The sequence below is a fragment of the Capricornis sumatraensis genome, chromosome 3 (assembly GCF_032405125.1).
Source record: "Capricornis sumatraensis isolate serow.1 chromosome 3, serow.2, whole genome shotgun sequence".
Classification (NCBI taxonomy): Eukaryota; Metazoa; Chordata; class Mammalia; order Artiodactyla; family Bovidae; genus Capricornis; species Capricornis sumatraensis.
Genome location: NC_091071.1, coordinates 8,891,545 through 8,908,306, shown reverse-complemented (window position 1 = coordinate 8,908,306; position 16,762 = coordinate 8,891,545). Strand labels below are relative to the sequence as shown.

The window sequence follows — 16,762 nt, the reverse complement described above, 5'->3', positions numbered from 1 at the left end:
GAGCCCAAGTTCCCTGCCCCGCTCAATCCAGGACTGAGGGTAATCAGAGAGTCCCACATACCTGGGGCCTTGGGCTTGACTCCTGCTCCAGTGGGAACCCCGGGGAGTACCCCTATACCCGGGAACCGAGCTCCTGAGAGGACAAAGAGGAGGCTGGCGATGAGGGTGGGGAAGGTCCAACCTGGAAGGGCCAGCCTGGCACCGCACCCACCCTCCATGACACAGCTGGCCTCCTTTGATGTCAGCTACTGGCCTGGCTCATGGGGTGGGTGGAGGGCCCCTCTGGTGGTGACTTCCCTGCCCTGTCTGCCCCAAGGTCAGAAGTTTTAATCCTATTTCCTAGCCCTTCTGTTGGCCTGTCTCTTAAACTGGAGTTAATTTCCCATTGCCCTGCCCAGCCTCATCAGAGAAGGCAGACAGACAAGGGAACAGGCTGCAGGTTGGGGAGGGCTATGCCCTCGGCAGGGGGAGGGGCTCTCCCTGGATGCGATTCACAACCAAACACAAAGCCGTCATCTGCTCTGGCTGGGAGGCCTCCAGCGCTCCATGCTGCCACCTCTCCTTTCTCCCCCACCGGGGCTGGGCCACCATGGCAGGGAGGGGCCGGGGGGGCCGAGGGGGACCCTCTGTCAGCCAATCCCACCCAGCCAGCCTGAGTCTGGGGTTTTGGGGGAATTCAGGAGGTCACATGTTGTATAGGGTAGCCAGGCCATGGCGGGGAAAGAGGTTGAGAGGGCAACTCCGAGGGTCTCCTGCAGGGCGGATGTGCTGGGCGGGCCCCCCTGGTGACTCATGGCGTTTGGGAAACAGCTGGCCACGCTGGGGACTCGGTCTGTCCCCGGAGACCCACCACAGACTGTGATGTTGGTCTGGGTCTGGGCCTAGGCTTGGGGTTCTGGGGAGGCTGGGCTGGGAGGAGCTCTCTGGTCTTCCTAGGGGAAAGACAACCAGAGCTATCTTAGGTCTGTGGCCTGAGCTTTGATGCTTGGGGCAACAGTGCCTGTCAGGACTCTGGTGGCCACTGTTTGGGGGAGCTGGGGGCCCCCTGGGAGGCTAACAGGGGCTGCTCTCCTCGAGTTAGGGTTCCCCTTTTCCTCTTTGCTCTCACCTGTGCCTGGGAGCACTCCACCTGGGTATACACCTGGGAGCCCCACACCTACGCCCAAAAGAAAACCGTGTGAGCAGCAGTCTTGCCTCCAGGAGCCTCTACTGGCCCTGCCCTCTACAGCAGCCCCAAGGCTCCCGAGCTAGCCCCCCAGGATCGCCCCTGGGGAAGAGCCAGGGACATGAGTGTGGCGTCTGCAGGCCCCCCTCCCACGAGTTCCGGAAGTCATCTGCAGATCCTTCTGTGCGTGGATTTGTCCTGTCTCCTGGAGCCTGTTTACACGGCCGGCCCAGCCCACCTCGGGGCTAACAGCTTCCAGATGTTCCCTCCCCGCTGTGCGGACTCAAGCCGCCTTTGGTTGAACCTGAAGTCACTTCCTTGAGGGCTTGGTGTGCAGGGACGGGCACCAGATGGGGCTTCCCCCCAGCCCCGTCGGGACTGGGCGGGCCCTGCTGCACTGACTCCCTGATCTGCGCCTCAGTGTCCCCATCGGTCACCCAAATGCCTGCCACAAAGCCTGTCTCTCACGTCTGCTCCAAGGTCCTGGAGGAAGGGCCTGGAAGGATAGCTGGAGTCCCTCACCCCTGTCTGAGACCTGGGATCATGCTCTGGGCCTGCCTCTGCCCCTTGACCCCTGCCCCGCTGCAGCCAGGCCCTGACCTTCCTGCCCTGGGGTGAGGGAGTTTGGGAGCTCTGCCCTCTCCCTGACCTCTGCCCTCCAGTCCCAGAGACTCCGTCCACTGACCTGGCACTTTCCCAGGCTTCACTCCAACCCCAACTCCGGCTCCGAGCTGAGGCACCACCGCACCTGGAGGGGAAGGGGCCACATCAGAGGGGCTCCCCTCCTCCCACGACCTCCCCCCAGGCCACCCAGGTCTCGCCTCCATACCTGTAGACACTCCTAAGCCACCAATGCCGCCGACCCCGCCGAGACCAGCAGCACCTGCAGAGGCGGAGGCGAGTCACACCAGGAGCCGCGAAAGGCAGGAGGCCGCTGGACTGAGGTCTGGTCTTGCCTATGCCTCACTTTGAGACTCGGACCTAGCTGGTTGCCTCCCATCACCCCCATGAGACTGGAGCTGAGGATCCTGTTCACTGCTTCCCCAACCCAGGAAAGGTTCTTTGCAAGGTGGAGAGCCCACAGAGGCCAGAGGGCTTATGGCACGTCCCAAAGGGTAATACTCACCGGCCTTGGCAGCAGCTTTATAGGCTGCAGCAGCGCCAGCCGGGCCACCGGGCACCAGAGCCCCTGGGAAGGCACCTGCGGGAAAAGCCCCGAGCCCTGCAGAGAGGAGGATGGGTGAGGTCCTTCCCCCAGCCCAGCCCTGGCCCGCCCCGTCCAGGAGGTACATCTGAGGCTCTTCTGCTCCGTGCAAAAATGTGACTGTTGCTCCCAGGACTGGGTTCAAAGTCAGAGATGCAGTATGGCCCAGGCTGCTCCGCTCAGCCTGACAAGCTACAGGGATCTTTTGGGGTCAGACTTCCACACCTCCCTCCTTCAGGAAGCCTCCCTGAAGCCCCGCTGAGTCGGGTGACTTCTTTGGGCTCCTGGGGCTGCTTCCTTCTAGCTCTTCTTGCGTGCTGCCTGCTAAGTTGCTGCAGTCGTGTCCGACTCTTTGGGACCCTATGGACTGTAGCTCACTGCAGCTCCTCTGTCCACGGGGTTCTCCAGGCAAGAATCCTGGAGTGGGTTGCCATGCCCTTCTCCAGGGGAATCTTCCCGACCCAGGAATTGAACCTGCCTCTCATTATGTCTCCTGCATTGGCAGGCGGGTCCTTCACTGCTAGGGCCACCTCATCAGTATAATAGCACCAAGACCCAGCTGTCATTCCCGGGGCCCCAGGCAGGTGGTCTTAGCATTACCCCCTACACCAGTGCCCAGGACAGGCCTGGTCTGCACCCTTGTACCCCTGACTGCTTGTACCCCCGATGGCCCAGAGGGGCATCTTGCCTGGATGTTAACACTAACCTGCCCCAAGGCCAGCGCCAGCGAGCCCTCCGACACCTGTAGGGAAAAGAACACAGAGCTAGGTGAGGGGAGGCTGGTGTAGGTCATCGTTCCTGGGCCCAGGGTGGGAAGGGACTCACGAAACCCGGCAATGCTGGGATCTGTGTGTGGTCACTCAGGTCTCTAAGCTGGACTCAAGTTTTCGGTACTTGGCAGCCAATCCTGGTAAGGTAGTCACCACTGTTTAGTAACCAACTGCTTTGTGCCATGTGGATGCCACTGTGTTGATCCCAACCAGACCTTTCAGTTTCCTTAGAAGTCCTGCCAGCTAACGGGGTACCCAGAAGGGCTTTCTCTCAGGGCTGGAGCTGAGCAGAAGCTGCCAGCAAGGCCAGGCCAAGCCCTGCCCTGCTCCCACGTCAGCCCCACCCCAGGCCTTTCTTCGGCTTCCTTGCAGGAGTCCCCTGGCTCAGCCCACACCCTCTCCCTTGTATCTGGAGCCCTTTTTGTCATCCATCTAGCCTGCCCTGCAGTCTGGGAGCCTCCTTGCCTGCAGACAGATGCTAAAATGTTTATAAAAAGCCAAATGGGTCTCTCTGGCTCTCTCCTTCCCACATCTGGGCTCGATCTCTGCTGTTCTCCCTCCAGGAGACATTCCACGGCTTTGGCCAGGACCGATGGGCAATCAGGTTGGAGTTCACAACCGTGCCGGCTTTGCTTCCAATTATGTGAGAATCTCTCCCACAAGCGCCAGTCCTGGTCACCAGGGTCCCAAGCTCAGGGGCAGCCTCTCTGGGGACCGACCCCAAACAAGCAGGACAGCTGAGCCCCGGAGAGTTCACCTGCCTTTCTCTGGGTGTGGTCCCCTGGCCTCACTTCCTACTTATGTGAGCTGGCCCGTCTGAAAGCCAGCCAGGGCCTCTGTGAGATGGGCCGCTGCCTCCGGCCCATCTCCCTTCCGGGCAGGTGTGGTGTGGTCTGGCTGGGCCCGGGGTGTGCCTGGGTTCACTTCCCAGTGCTGCCGGCCCCGCCCCACCCCAACTCTGTCGAGGGTGTTTCTCTCCAGGCTGGCCTATTTCCTGAGGTCCAGCAGGGCAGCAGACACCCTCTGGCCTTTTCTGACCGCAGAGGGGCCGGGAGGAGAGGATGGGGACCGGCCAGGAAGCGAGAAGAGGCTGGGTGGGTGGGGTGGGGGCAGGTGGCTTTCTGCAGCCATCTGCCCTCTTCCCGTGCTCCCCCCCAGGGTCGCCCTGCAGCCTGAGCAGAGTCCCACCCCTGCTCCCCTTCTTCCCGTGGACTTCTCTGGCCCAAATGCCCCCAGGAGTCCAGCCCCTGAAAAGAGGGAGAGAGGGGTGAGGAGGAGAGGGGGGTGAGAATGGCCAAGGTTGGGAGCCCCGAGAGGCCTGGCTTATCCAACCGTCACTCTCCAGAGTCACTGAGCTCTGGATTTAAATCTTGCTGCCCCACTGCTACTCGCTGCGTGAAACAGCAAGTCACTTGCCCTCAGTTTCCCCACGTACAAAAGGGCAGGCGTGTCCCTAACCTTCCTGGGACCACAGGGCTTGTGAGCAGAGAGCATGTTGTGTCTGCAGCCTGTTGGGGTGACCACTGGATGTCCCCCCTGCTCTTTCCTGGGCTCTTTGGTGGGTGACTGGCCTTCAGCCGGTGCTGGGGGTGGGGGTGGTGCTGGGTCCCAGCTGCCTGGTCCCCCACTGAGAGCCCAGGCGGGGCCAGCCCACTGAGGCCCACGAGGAGCAGCTGCCAGGCCACCCACCCTCTGCTCGCCAAGGGATTAGTTGTTCCCAGGCATGACACTCGCTGCCTGTGCCCAGTTCCATCTCTCCTGGGCATGCCCTGTGTTGGGGGGCACTGTGGCCCAGTCCAGGCCTTTGGAGCCCAGAGTCCTAAGGCTGAAAGATAAGCTCTGGGAGGTCATGGAGTCCAGTCGCTTTTCATCAGTTGAGGTCCTGACTTTCCTCTCGGTCTACATCTTCACCCCAAGCTGGAAGTCCTTCTGGAAGTCTACGCTCAATCTTTCGTTACTCAAAGCTTCACTTTATCAACTGCAACTGTGTGGAGTTTTCTCAGTCTTCTCTCTGGTGTTTCATCACAACCGACCGTGTGTCCCCGGCTGCCAGCGGGATCAACCAGTCCCTCCTCTAGCTCTGCGGTCACGACTTCCTCCGTTTGGGTCTTTCCAGATACGTGCGATCCTAATTCCACCCTCTTGCTTATCTAGCCTTTCCTCTGTTCTCTCTCCACCATCAAAGACCCTTTTAAGATCACTCACTCCTCTGAGAAGATAGGAAACAGGTTCTGCTGGGATAAGCAGTGAATCCCAAAGGGCTCCCAGCCCTGCAGACTCCTACAGACCCCAGTAAACCCTTTGCCCAGGCCTCCTGCCCTCCTGTATCTCTCTCTCTCTTGCCTGGCCCCAGCCCTAGCGTTTCACAACCCAGATGGGGCTGCAGGGAAGGGGAATCTGGGTCTTGTAGATTCATTTGCACTTGAATCATCGAACATTGGGTGGGGGGGTGGGGGGTTGGATTTCGTAAGAGCTGTTGGACATGCAAACTGTCCTGGAGTCTCAGGCTTCAAAGCCAGGGAGACATGGAGCGGGGTGGGGGGGGGGAGGTGGGGGGGGAAGGCTATATCTCATGTTGATCAGATCATAAATCCAGACGGAGACACCCCTTCCTCCACCTGCTCCTTATCCACCAGGACTTCCCAGAGGAACGCACCCTCCCTCTTTCCTTGGAGCGGGGGTGGTGTGTTCTCTGGAGCTTAGTGGACCTAGTAGTGGCTTGCAGCCCTGTGGGCCAGGAAACAGCCAGCCACATCTTACTGGAAAACTCCATGGTCGGAGCACAGCTGAAAGGGGCTTGGGGTCAGGGTGCAGCCTAGGGTTAGGTGCAGGGCTTTGATCTGGGGTCAAGGCTCAGCCTGGGGTCAGGATAAGGGCTCAGAGTGGATCATCAGAGTCAAGAATAACCGAGATCTTGGCCTGGAGTAAGAGAGGGCTTCATTTGGGAGTCTGGGATCATTCAGGCAGAGGCCAGGAATTATCTGTGTCTGAGCCCAGAGTGACATTCACAGACTTGGTGGCCACTGGAACATCATTTCTGACTTTTGACCCCAGCACCAGGGCTGTTTTCTGGGATCTGGTGCAGAGGGGACTCTCGGGGGGCACAGAGGCCCGGGCAGAGTGGGTGCCGGACACCCCGTCTTCAGGGAGGACTGTGCTGCCTCTAGCCTCCTGACCCTGGAAGCCCTAGAGCTCGGTCCTAGCCTGGTCCTGGGAGGCGTTGACTAGAGGGGAGGGTCCGTCCACCACCTCACTCCCTCCTTCCATCCACAGGCCCGGTTTAGGGCTCTGTGGCCCCTTCCCTCCCCTGCCCCCTGGCCCTAGCTCAGTGCTCAGAGGCTGCAGGGCTTACCTGGCTTAGCTGGTTTGCCTCCAGGGCCCAGTGCTACGGAGGGAAGACATAGTCGTTAATGGGGAGTCCCAGCCCACCTACAATCCCCATAGGGCACTGTGGGGTCTCACTGTGGGATCAAGAATGGTCCTCCCCTATGTACAAGGAGCTGCTGGGAGCTCAACACCCAGATGCTTGGGTGGGGGGCCCAGGTCCCGTCCTGACCTGGGGTTTCCCCCTCTCTCACTGTTTATCGGGCCTCTGAAGAGGGTGATGGTTCCCACTCAGCTGGATTTGCATGGATATTACTAAAGATCAAAAGAAATACGAAAGAAGGCAGGGCCCCCCAGGGAAAAGAGACTGGGGGCAAGAGCTTAGGGGGCAAGGGCTTAGGGGGTTGGGGGATCTAGCTTTTAAGAAAAGTCCCTCCTCACTAGACGCTCAGTCTGGGAAATGAGGGACCCCTTAATGCCTGGGTTTTCTGAGCTTTGAGGTCTAAGGATATGTGTGGATTAGGCTGAGACCCAGACCCCATCAGTGAGGAGCCAAGTTTGGTGTTTGAACTCACCTCCTCCTCCCAGACCTCCAAGACCAGCCCCTGTGTTGCACGGTAGAAAGAGAGAGAGAGAGAGAGAGAGAGAGAGGGAAAACCATCAAGGTCCCTGCCAAGAAGCCATCCACTGACCCATGGTCAAATCCATCGCTGCCTAGCCACATGATCTTGGGCAAGCCTTGAGCTCTGTGAGCCTCTGTTTCCTCTTGTCTCATCTGGCCAAAGTTTCCTGCCTCTGTGTGTGCCTGGGAATGTGCTGGTGGCTTCTTTCACTTCCACATGAGTTCTGAATGCTCAAACCCTTTTATTCTTTGTTTTTTTTTTTTTGTCTGTACTGTGCGGTATGAGGGGTCTCAGTCCCCTGAACCTGGAACCCGTCCCTCCTGTAGTGAAAGCGTGCTTCCTAAACCACTGGATCACCAGGGAAGTCCCTTAAACACTTTTTAAGTATTGAAAATATTACTTGTGATTTTTCAATCTACGTTAAAACGTCACGCTTTTTTTCTCAATTAAAGGACAAGATTGCCTCCCCCTCTACCCACCCCCCCCCGCTCCCCGCCCCCCAGCCATGCCATTGAGCTAACATTCTGCCCTTTTTTTTTCCTTTTTTTTCTTCATCTGCACCTTGCTCTTGCTTTTATATTGTTTTTACTTGAAAATCACTTGACCATCAGAGAGCATATGCATACTTTTTAGTAGTTGCATAACCTTAGTTTACTTAATCACACCCTCCTGTCAAGCGGGTTTCTTGTTTTGCATTTTTGCTAATAACATTCCTATGAACCTTGGGGCAGATGGCTCTTTTTTTCTCTCTTCTTTTCAATTATTTCCTTTGAATGGATTCCCAAGAGTGGGGTTAATGGTTCGAAGAGTAAACAGCAGAGGATCAGTGAGGCGGCCACTTTCCTCCCGTTTTCCAAGCACTGAGTTTCATCTTTTAGAAAATTTATGCTCAGTAGTTGTAGAACAGCATCATGTAAACAGCTTTTTAATACAGGAGTGACTGATGAGTCCTCTGCGGCGGGCATGCCAATGTTTTTCCCTTTTGCAGTGTTCACATGTCTGCCTCTTGCAAATTAAATCAGCATCTGTCTTACCTGGGCACGTGCAAATTTCATGTACATTACCTGGGAAGAAGACGCCTCCAGGAACTCCACCAGGAACAGCTCCTGGAACCCCTGGAAGGAAGGAGGCAGAGTCCCCCATGAGCCAGAATGAATTAAAAGCTAATGATAAAAGATAGGGATGATGGCAACAATACTGTGTGTCTACAAAGTAACCAATATCACCCAAGCACCTTATATTTTCAAAGCATTTTCTCTTTCCTGCTCCTCAAAATGGCCCAGTAAGTTTGGAAGGGCAGGAATTATTAACTTCAATTTAACAGATGTGAATTCAGGCTCAGAGATGTTAAGACACGGGCTGGGGGTCACACAGCTGCAAATAGATGGAGGCTGGATTCAAAGCCAGGTCACTCCTCTGAGCAAATGGCTCACACTGTGTTACCTGGAGAGGGTCTGGCCGAGGACTGGGTCTGAGCACCTTTGGCTGGGCCTCCACTTCTCTCCAGCCTTGAGCGGCGTGGGCAGGACCCAGCGTTGTGGGAGAGCAGGCCCGGGCTGTGACAGCAAGCGGTAAGGAAACGCGGCTGCTGCCAGCCGAGGCCCAGCCATTCCCACACTGATAGGAAAGCATGAGGTCAGCGTCCTTAGCCGCTGGGCAGCAGAGCTTGGGTGGGGCTCTGGCTGTCTGACACAGAGCTGTCTAAGGAGGTGCGGGGGCCCAGAGGGGGACACCATGAATGAGCAAAGTGAATAGTTTCCTAAGGAAAAGCTAATTCACTGGCTGGGCCAAAGGGGCCGTCTGCCCAGCCCGGATCACGAGTTCAGTCCCCACGGACCCGTGAAGCTCTCACAGGGGAACACTGGGAGGCCGGGCCCCAGACCCAGCCTATGTGTAGTCATGGCAACAGACAATCCTGGTGCAGACCAGGCCCTGACTCCACCACCACTGAATGGCCCCTTGACAAGCCGCCTTGCCAGTGCCCCAGCCTGAGCCCCAGCACCACCCAGCTGAACATGGCTGAATGGACGGAGGTGGGGGAGCATGTCGGGCAGCTCCCCAGCATGCCCAGCAGACATCTGGCCTCTGTGGCCTTGCTGTGCTGCACAGCTGGGCCTGCTGGCCCCAGGGCCTGGTCAGCCTCAGCCATGGCCCAGGAGGGTGGAGGATGCCAAGCTGTCATGGTCCCCCTGTGCCAAAGCCCCGGCGCCACCCGCTCCTCCACCCAAGCCTGAGCCCCTGAGCCTGAGCCCCTGAGCCGCCCCCTGCCCCCCCACCCGCTCCCACCCCCTCCCCCCCACCCCCGCTGCCCCAGGCACTACGATCCAGGCCTGGAGTGTCTAAATAATCTGCTCAGAGCCTTGAGGGGCTCAGAGCGGTGGCCCAGGAGGCTGGGCCTGCTGGGAATGGGCGCTCGGGCCCTGTCATCAACTGCCAAGCGCACACATGGTCCTTTGATGCCTTCTCTGGCTTGGGCTTCCAGCTCTGAGCACTGTCTCGTGTGTGCCTTTCTCTGCCTCGGCCTCTCTCCCTCCTCCCCTTCCTTCCCCTCCCCCTCCTCTCTCCTCACCCCTCCATTCTCTGGCTCCAGAGTGGGGGTGAGGGGGCTGCAAGAACAATGTGGTGGGCGGAGGGAGCAAAGGGCTCAGGACAGACCCATCTGTTCTCTAATCCCGGCAGTGCCAACTTCTTACCATCTGTGTGACCTCAGGCAAGTCACTTAACCTCTCTGAACTTCAGTTTCCTTTGTAGCAATGTGGGGCTAATAGCTTCTGCCTTGCCAGGTTGCTGCCTTGTCAAAGAGTTCCAGAGACCTGCCCCGGCTCGATAATTGCTCCAAAATAAATAAATTAATTAATGACTAACACTTTGTTTCTACTTCACAGTACATGGCCTGGGGCCAGGGAGACGATAGGTGCTAGATAAAGGATGGGTGAATTTGGTGGAGGGGAGGCAAGGAAGTTGCCTGGAGGTCTGGTCTGACCTCTTCCATCCCCAACCAGGTTACTGGTCTCCCCACCTCAGGCTGGTCTGGTTGAATCCCCAGTTCCTCTCCTGGGCTTCTGTTCTCCCCCCAGCGCAGGGGCTGGGCCCGTCCTGTGATCGGCCAGCTCCTCTTTTGCTTTCGCTCTCCCCAGGGCCTACCCAGCTCTCCCCAGCTCTCTCTTCTCCCTGCTCTCCACCTCCATGATTCAGAGCCCAACAGTGTCTGCCAAACTCCATGCCTGAACCATGACAGCCCGCGGAGCCAGAGGTTTTGATCCCCGTTTTGCACTGAGGAAACGGAGAAGCCTTAGTGGGCGAAAAGGACCCCCGCTGGGCCCCTCTCGAGGACAGGAGAGGTGCGAACAGAATAAGACTGGTGGTGATCAAAGGCCTTTGAAAAGGCAGCGGTCTCCTCTCCTGCCCCTCATGCGAAGGGTCATCCTGCTTCCCACCTCCCGTCCTTGGCCTGAGCTGTTCTTCCTGCCAGGAATGCCCTTTCCTCTCTCCAAGTCCTACCCTTCCACCGAGACTGGGCTCAACTTCTCCCCCCTGCCGTCTCTGGGCCTGTGGTTCCCACTGCTCAGCTGGCCCAAAGCAGTTGGCCTGGAGCATACTTGTCTTGTTTTATGTGGGTTTGGCTTGTTTCACCAGTTAGCCCAGGGTGGAACTTGTCTCTTGCATCTTAGAATCATGGTCCTAGACTCTCAGGGATCATAACAGTCTTTTGGCCTGGGTTGAAATTCCTCTGCGAACATCTTGTGTTTCTGCTTGCACGCCTCCAGTGACAGGCAAATCACCACCTCCTGATGCTATCAGCTCTACCAACAGAGAGCTCTCCCTGCTATTGAGGTAGAATCTGCTCCTCTTTCCAGTTCTTCCCCCCAGAGCCCCAAAGACTGAGGCTCACCTCCCATCCACAGAAGCCCCTCAAACATTTAATTTTCTTTCAAGATTTAACTCAAATGTCACCTCTGCCATGAAGCCTTCTTGGATTTCCTCTACACCACCCCCTCTCCCTGTCTTGTCAGCTCCCTCCGTTACTGTGTCTCTGTTTACACATAGGCTGCCTCCCCATTAGACAAAACGTGGCATGAGTGGCAAGAGAAAAATTAAACCTTATAAATGTGTATGAATTACAAAGGCTGATATTAGTTCATGCTAGCAAATCCCCAATAAGAGAATATATGGTTTTTAAAATTCGCATTCCCGTAGTCCTCTTACTTGATGTATTACTTGCAATGTGACATTGCTGGGGTCACCCACTGGCCCTAGGAGATATGCTGGGCAAGGATGCTTCTCCCTGTTTTACAGCCAGAGAAACCATCCATGAACCAGAGGGATGAAATGCCTGGCCAGGTACCCACAGCTGACCCCAGTCACACACAGGGCCTTCTGCCTGGGCCCTGGGCTCCGGGTTCAAAGAGCTGGGAGATGGCTGTTTGGGAGCAAGCAGAGGGCCAGCAGGCCTTGGCAGGGGACTTTGCCAATTCCAAGTCCAGGGGGGCCGGCCTGGGGAGCAGATAAGACCACATGAAGCTGTTTGTTGTTTGCATGGAGAAAGGCTGCCAAGGGCTTTTCAAAAACAATCCGCCCTTCAGTGACTGAGTCTGTCCCCTCCCTCCCCTCGGGTACGCCTGCCTTCCTGCCTTGGCCCCAGCAGACTCAGAGAGCAGCATCAACCCCTAAACTGGGGGTCCGAGGCCCTGGAGGCCCCTCAGAGTCACCTGGGCGGCGGCTTGAACAAGACCTACACATCTGGGTCCCTCCTCAGACCGAGTAAAGCAAGAATTTTTGGGTGAGACCGCATGTCAGAATGGTTTCAAGTTCCCTGTGTAATTCCAATAGGCTGAAAAGAAATTCCTGTTTCAAAACCATCTTCAGTTCCAAAATCAGAAAAACAAAAATAAAAAACCACCCAAAGCTAAAATGATAAAATTTCTGGGGGTTTGGGGCAGCTGGTCCCAATTATAACTGATTTAATTTCTCTCTCTCTCTTTAAATGGCAAGGGAGTCTGGGGCAAATGATCTTCAAAGCTACTTCTGACCCATCTTAAATGGGTCCAGACAACCCTTCCATCGCAGAGCCTTCCTGGGTTGTCCCTGTTTTGTCTCCACTGGCAACACGGTTCTTTGGGACTGGGGGACCCATGAGGGTGACATCCTTCAGGAAAGCCGGGCAGGTGTGACTGTGTGTGTGCTTGTACGAGCCTGTGCATGTGGGAGGGGGCCCCTCCTTTGGGAGGCTCTGGGCACAAACCCCAGAAGACCGCATCAGTTCACACACCCCTTATTTGGACCCGGCTACTCTACCACCCGGGACAGAGCTGAGATTTATGTTTGCAAAAAAAGAACAGGGCCAGCGGAGCATTTAGCCCGGTCATTGAGGGTGCATTCTTCTTAGGGCAGGCCCACCCTGGAGTACTCAGTCCCAGGCCTGCTCCTTCCCAAATGCCGCTTGGAACCTGGCCCCCACCTCCCTCATCCTTTAGCCAGGGATGAGCTGGCTGGTACTCACCCCCTGGTGCTGCCTTAGCCTGCCTCAGCCTCAGTCTCCCTGTTTGTGGAGCGTAGATAAAAATTCTCTACTCTTAGGGTTTCTGTGGGGGCTACGTGTCATGCTCTAGCGAGGAGCCGTCTCTGGGAAGGCAGGTGTTCAGGGGCCAGACTCCAGGGAGGAGGTTCAGATGGGACCCGAGCTGCCATCTCAGGCCCGGGGATGGCTGCTCCCGTGGGATGGTCTCTCTGCCCCCCGCAGGGCCCCACCTGATGCTGCTCCAGCATCCCACAGCTTTGTCCAGATTCGGGAGCTGACCTCTGTGCAGGAAGCCCCTGCTCCCAGCGGTCCTGCCCTGCTGGTCAATCTCACGGAAACAGCTGCTGCCCCTGCCCAGCTCCTGCTCCTGCCCTCCAGCCTGGCCCTGTTCCACCCAGAGGCTCCCCCATCCAGACACTGGACCCCACTGGTTCTCATGGCAAAGAGGACTCTCCTGGAAACCAGACCCCACCCAGGCTACCCCACCAAAGGTTCAGGAGCCTGCCTGCACCTCTCTCTCCCCACGGCCAGGAGCACCTTCGGGGGACGCTGGGGGACCACTCCCAGAGTCCCCCCCAAGGTGCCTGGCAGCCCGGAGAGGGGCGTCCTCTGGGACCAGGGCAGGGAACATGCCAGGTGGCCCGGGAGTGCCCCCAGGTTCACGCAGGCCCCCAGCACGCAGGGCTCTCCCTCTGCCAGGAGACAGATACCTCCCCAGCTTCCTTATCCTTGCTGGTGTTCCATACCACACACACTCGCATGCACACACTCACACACATGCACATGCTCAGTGACAAACCACACCCAGTGACACCTGGACACCAGATCGCCTCTGGGGACATGCCTGTTGGGTGGCAGACTTTTGCACATGCTAACAGGCACTTTCACATATCCTATAACACCCCTCCTTCCAACACACACACACACTCACACACAAACACACACACCTGTCCCGGGATGAACCTGTGAACATTCATCCCCTCCCAGAAACCTCCTCCTTTATCTGATGACACGATCGGACATATACAGACCATGCACACCTGTGCAAGGGCATGTAACACACTTGTGCACACACGCACACTCACACACTTACACACATGCTCAGAAGTCCTAGCCTTTCTCATCAGGGACAGACCACAGCGGCAGCTTTCCAACCCGCAATCCTGCAATCAACTTAACCCTGACATCACCCGGAGCGGGTCCCGACTTCCCAGGGGACGAGGAACCTGCCGAGGTCAGAGAGCTCACTGCCGCAGAGCTGGCCTGCAGCCCAGTTCCCCTGTCCCTGGGGCACGTGTGCACAGCCACTGGGTCCACAGGTGTGCCAACTGCCGGTGCTCACAGACCCGATGGGACCTTGTCAGCCCTTCCCCAGCGTGCTCGGGACCCCCATCCTGAGAGAGCCCCCCAGGACAGAGCAAGGTTCATCCGCTCTGTGGGGGCAGCAGAAGCCGGCGCTGGTCTGGGACCATTCTGAGTCTCGGGGCGAATGTATGACAGGTTTCTGCTCCGTACGGCTGGCTCCCAGGAGGGGTGGTTCCGAGGGTCCAGTGGCTGAGGGGATCCTGCCTGGGACCCCCCCTTGAGGGTGCTGGGAGGGCAGGGCGCCCTCTCGTCGGTCGGTCCAGCCACCTGAGCGGGCGGCCCCAGGGCTGCGGGTCCTTCGGGGGAACAGGGTGAGGCCTACCTCCAGGCTGCGAGGGGTGAAGGATGCACAGCAGGAGCAGGAGGACTCCGGGCCGCCGAGCCGCAGCCGTCAGACCCGCCATCTCGGGGAGAAATGCCCCAGCCCGCTCTCTGCGCCTCGTTTTATCCCCAAAGCGTAATTGCTGCCTCGTCGGCTGCGAGGGAAGGAGGGAGGGAGAGAGGGCGGGCGGGAAGGCGGGAGAAGGGGGTGGCCTCGGGGAGGGGGCCACGGGGAGGGGGCAATTACGAAAGGCCGGCTCGCAAGCCTCCCAGGCTGGGTCTGACTGGACTGGACTGTGGGCTCTTTTTTTTTTTTTCCCTTAAAACACACGCGCGCACATACACACGCACGCGCGCGCACACACACACACACACACACACACACACACAGAGTTTCCCCCCATCTCTCTCTTGCTTTCCCTCTGCGGCTGTTCTTTCGCTGCTGGCCCTGTTCCCGCCAGAAAGTGCGAGGGGGGCCTCTGCCAGGACAGCCCTCAGGAGAGGAAGCAGGAGGGAGGGCCCTGCAGCCCGGCCAAAAATCCGGCCCCAGCCAAGGCCTGAGTGGCCAGGCCCCCGCCCCTCCGGCTGGGCCCCGGGCCCAGTGTGGGGACACAGGCCAGCTGTCCTGCGCCTCTGCCCCCCCCACCTCGGCCCTCCAGACTCCCTCAACACTCCCAGACCCAGCCAGAGACAGGCCAAAGCTGGGGAGGGGGCTGTTGGTTAGACCTGGAGTCCAGGGTCCATCCAGGCCAGGGTCTGGAGAGGTCAAGGGGCTGTGGGCAGAATGTCTGGGAAGGTGAGACCGTGTTGCTGCTGCCCCCGTGGGGCATCTGGGTGCAGGGAAGGGTCCCCTGATGCCTTGCAGGGCTCCATTCTCTGTGGGTTAAGGTCACAGCCTCCTGCCTGAGGCTGGGGAGGGGGTGATGGGTTGGTCTAGGATCCAGGTCTGCAGAGGCCAGGTGGCTGTGGGCAGAATGGCTTGGGGGTTGAGACCCTGTTGGTGTCATTCCCTGGGGCATCGGGGGGTCACATTGGAGACTGATATATTACAGGGGCTCCGTCTGTCACGGGTGAAGATAGAGCCCCCTGCAGTTTATGCGGGCCACAGTGTCTGGTTAAGATCAGGCTGGATCCCCAGGTGCCCTGCAGAGAACCAGGGGGGCGGGGGAGCCCACTCAGACTGATCAGTGGCCCAAAATCCCCCACCTGTATCATTCGGCCCCCACCTGTCCCAGCGCCGAGCATCCCTAGAACCCAAGCCAGACCTGGTAGCCCTCAGACTACCAGGTTTCTCCTTGCCCCAGGAGAACGCCTGGGACTGACATTCCTCTGGTGGCCAGGAGGGGGAGGCCCTGAGCTGAAACAACTGGGACCAGCATTTCCAGAAGGACTTGGGTTGTCCTCGCCTGACTGCGGGATCGGGACCCTGGGGATTGAGGGGGTGAGATGGGGTGGGAAACGAGGGGGTCATGCCTCCCCCACCTAAGTGGGGAAAAAATCTGGGGGCCAGAGGATAGGAGGGGGAGACTGGTACTTGACTTTACCCCAGCTTATGACGGGGAAGAGTCAAGGCCGTGAGTTCTGAGAGCTTTTCTCTGCATCCAGAAGGAGGATAAGAGGAGAGCACAGTCACCAGTCCGAGGACAGGAGTTAAAGGACCCCTCCTCCAGCCAGGAGCACCGAGGCAGTCGGCAGGGCCAGCGGGAGAGGCCGGGACTGCAGGGGCCAGAGGCCAGGCACTGGGCTCAGTGGGGGCCAGGCACTGGGCTCAGTGGGACCCAGGATTAAAATTCTGGCTCAAGCACTTTCTATCAGGGTAACACCTCTTCAAAGGACTTCGGTTTCCTCATCTGTCATATGGTGATACATACTCCTGCCTGGGAGCTTATCGCAAAGATGGGTGAGATGAGGTCATATATTTCTGTACCGCGTCTGCAGTTCCGAAATGCTCTGTCCCCTGGTCTTAGTTCCAAGGCTGCTGCTGTTAACGTTGTTCTGCAAGCCCAACGCCTTGTAGCTACTAGACTTGGCTCTCTGCTGGGTCACCCTGGGACCCTGGGCTGTCCCCTTCCTCTCCACGGTCTCAGGCAGTGGCTGCTCCAAGAGTTTGGAAGGGGGTGGGCGTGCATGCTAGAAGAACTGTCTTGAAGCTGTGCGTGCACAGTAAGTGTACAGCTCTTACTTCCTGTGCGTGTTATTTGGGGATCCTTTGGGGGGGCGTCTCTGATGAGATGATGAGCCCAAGGCAGCCCTTGTTTTTGAGGGTAGGGGATGCTCAGGGTTAGGGGCTGAGGCTCGCGGCCTGAGATGTGCCTGCTGGGGGAAGGGAGGGGAGGCCAGGGGGTAGGGTGGATCTGAGTGCCGGGGAGGGGGAAGGATGAGGGTACTGGGGAGAAACTGGGCCCCACTCCTCTCAGGGCAGTGACGTGGGCAGGAACCGGCTTTCAGACTTGCAAACCGCAGTCTGCTCAG

The 16,762-nt window shown here is 58.1% G+C and overlaps 1 protein-coding gene across 7 annotated transcripts in view; it reads right to left on the bottom strand.

Annotated features, from left to right (window-relative positions):
- ELN (elastin) overlaps positions 1–14,436 on the bottom strand; it is a 32,516-nt gene extending 18,080 nt beyond the window's left edge. For 5 of the 7 annotated variants that reach the window (XM_068969340.1, XM_068969338.1, XM_068969341.1 and 2 more), the window contains exons 1-10: positions 14,292–14,436; positions 8,151–8,201; positions 7,039–7,068; positions 6,492–6,524; positions 3,076–3,111; positions 2,292–2,387; positions 1,995–2,048; positions 1,851–1,913; positions 1,109–1,156; positions 62–133 (exon numbers count right to left, since the gene is read on the bottom strand). In XM_068969340.1, the coding sequence (XP_068825441.1) occupies positions 62–133; positions 1,109–1,156; positions 1,851–1,913; positions 1,995–2,048; positions 2,292–2,387; positions 3,076–3,111; positions 6,492–6,524; positions 7,039–7,068; positions 8,151–8,201; positions 14,292–14,373 (565 nt within the window). In that variant the 5' untranslated portion in view covers positions 14,374–14,436. The remainder of the gene's footprint in view (positions 1–61; positions 134–1,108; positions 1,157–1,850; positions 1,914–1,994; positions 2,049–2,291; positions 2,388–3,075; positions 3,112–6,491; positions 6,525–7,038; positions 7,069–8,150; positions 8,202–14,291) is intronic. The other 2 variants (XM_068969339.1, XM_068969342.1) reach the window with 2 other exon arrangements.
- Positions 14,437–16,762: the final 2,326 nt, after the last annotated feature.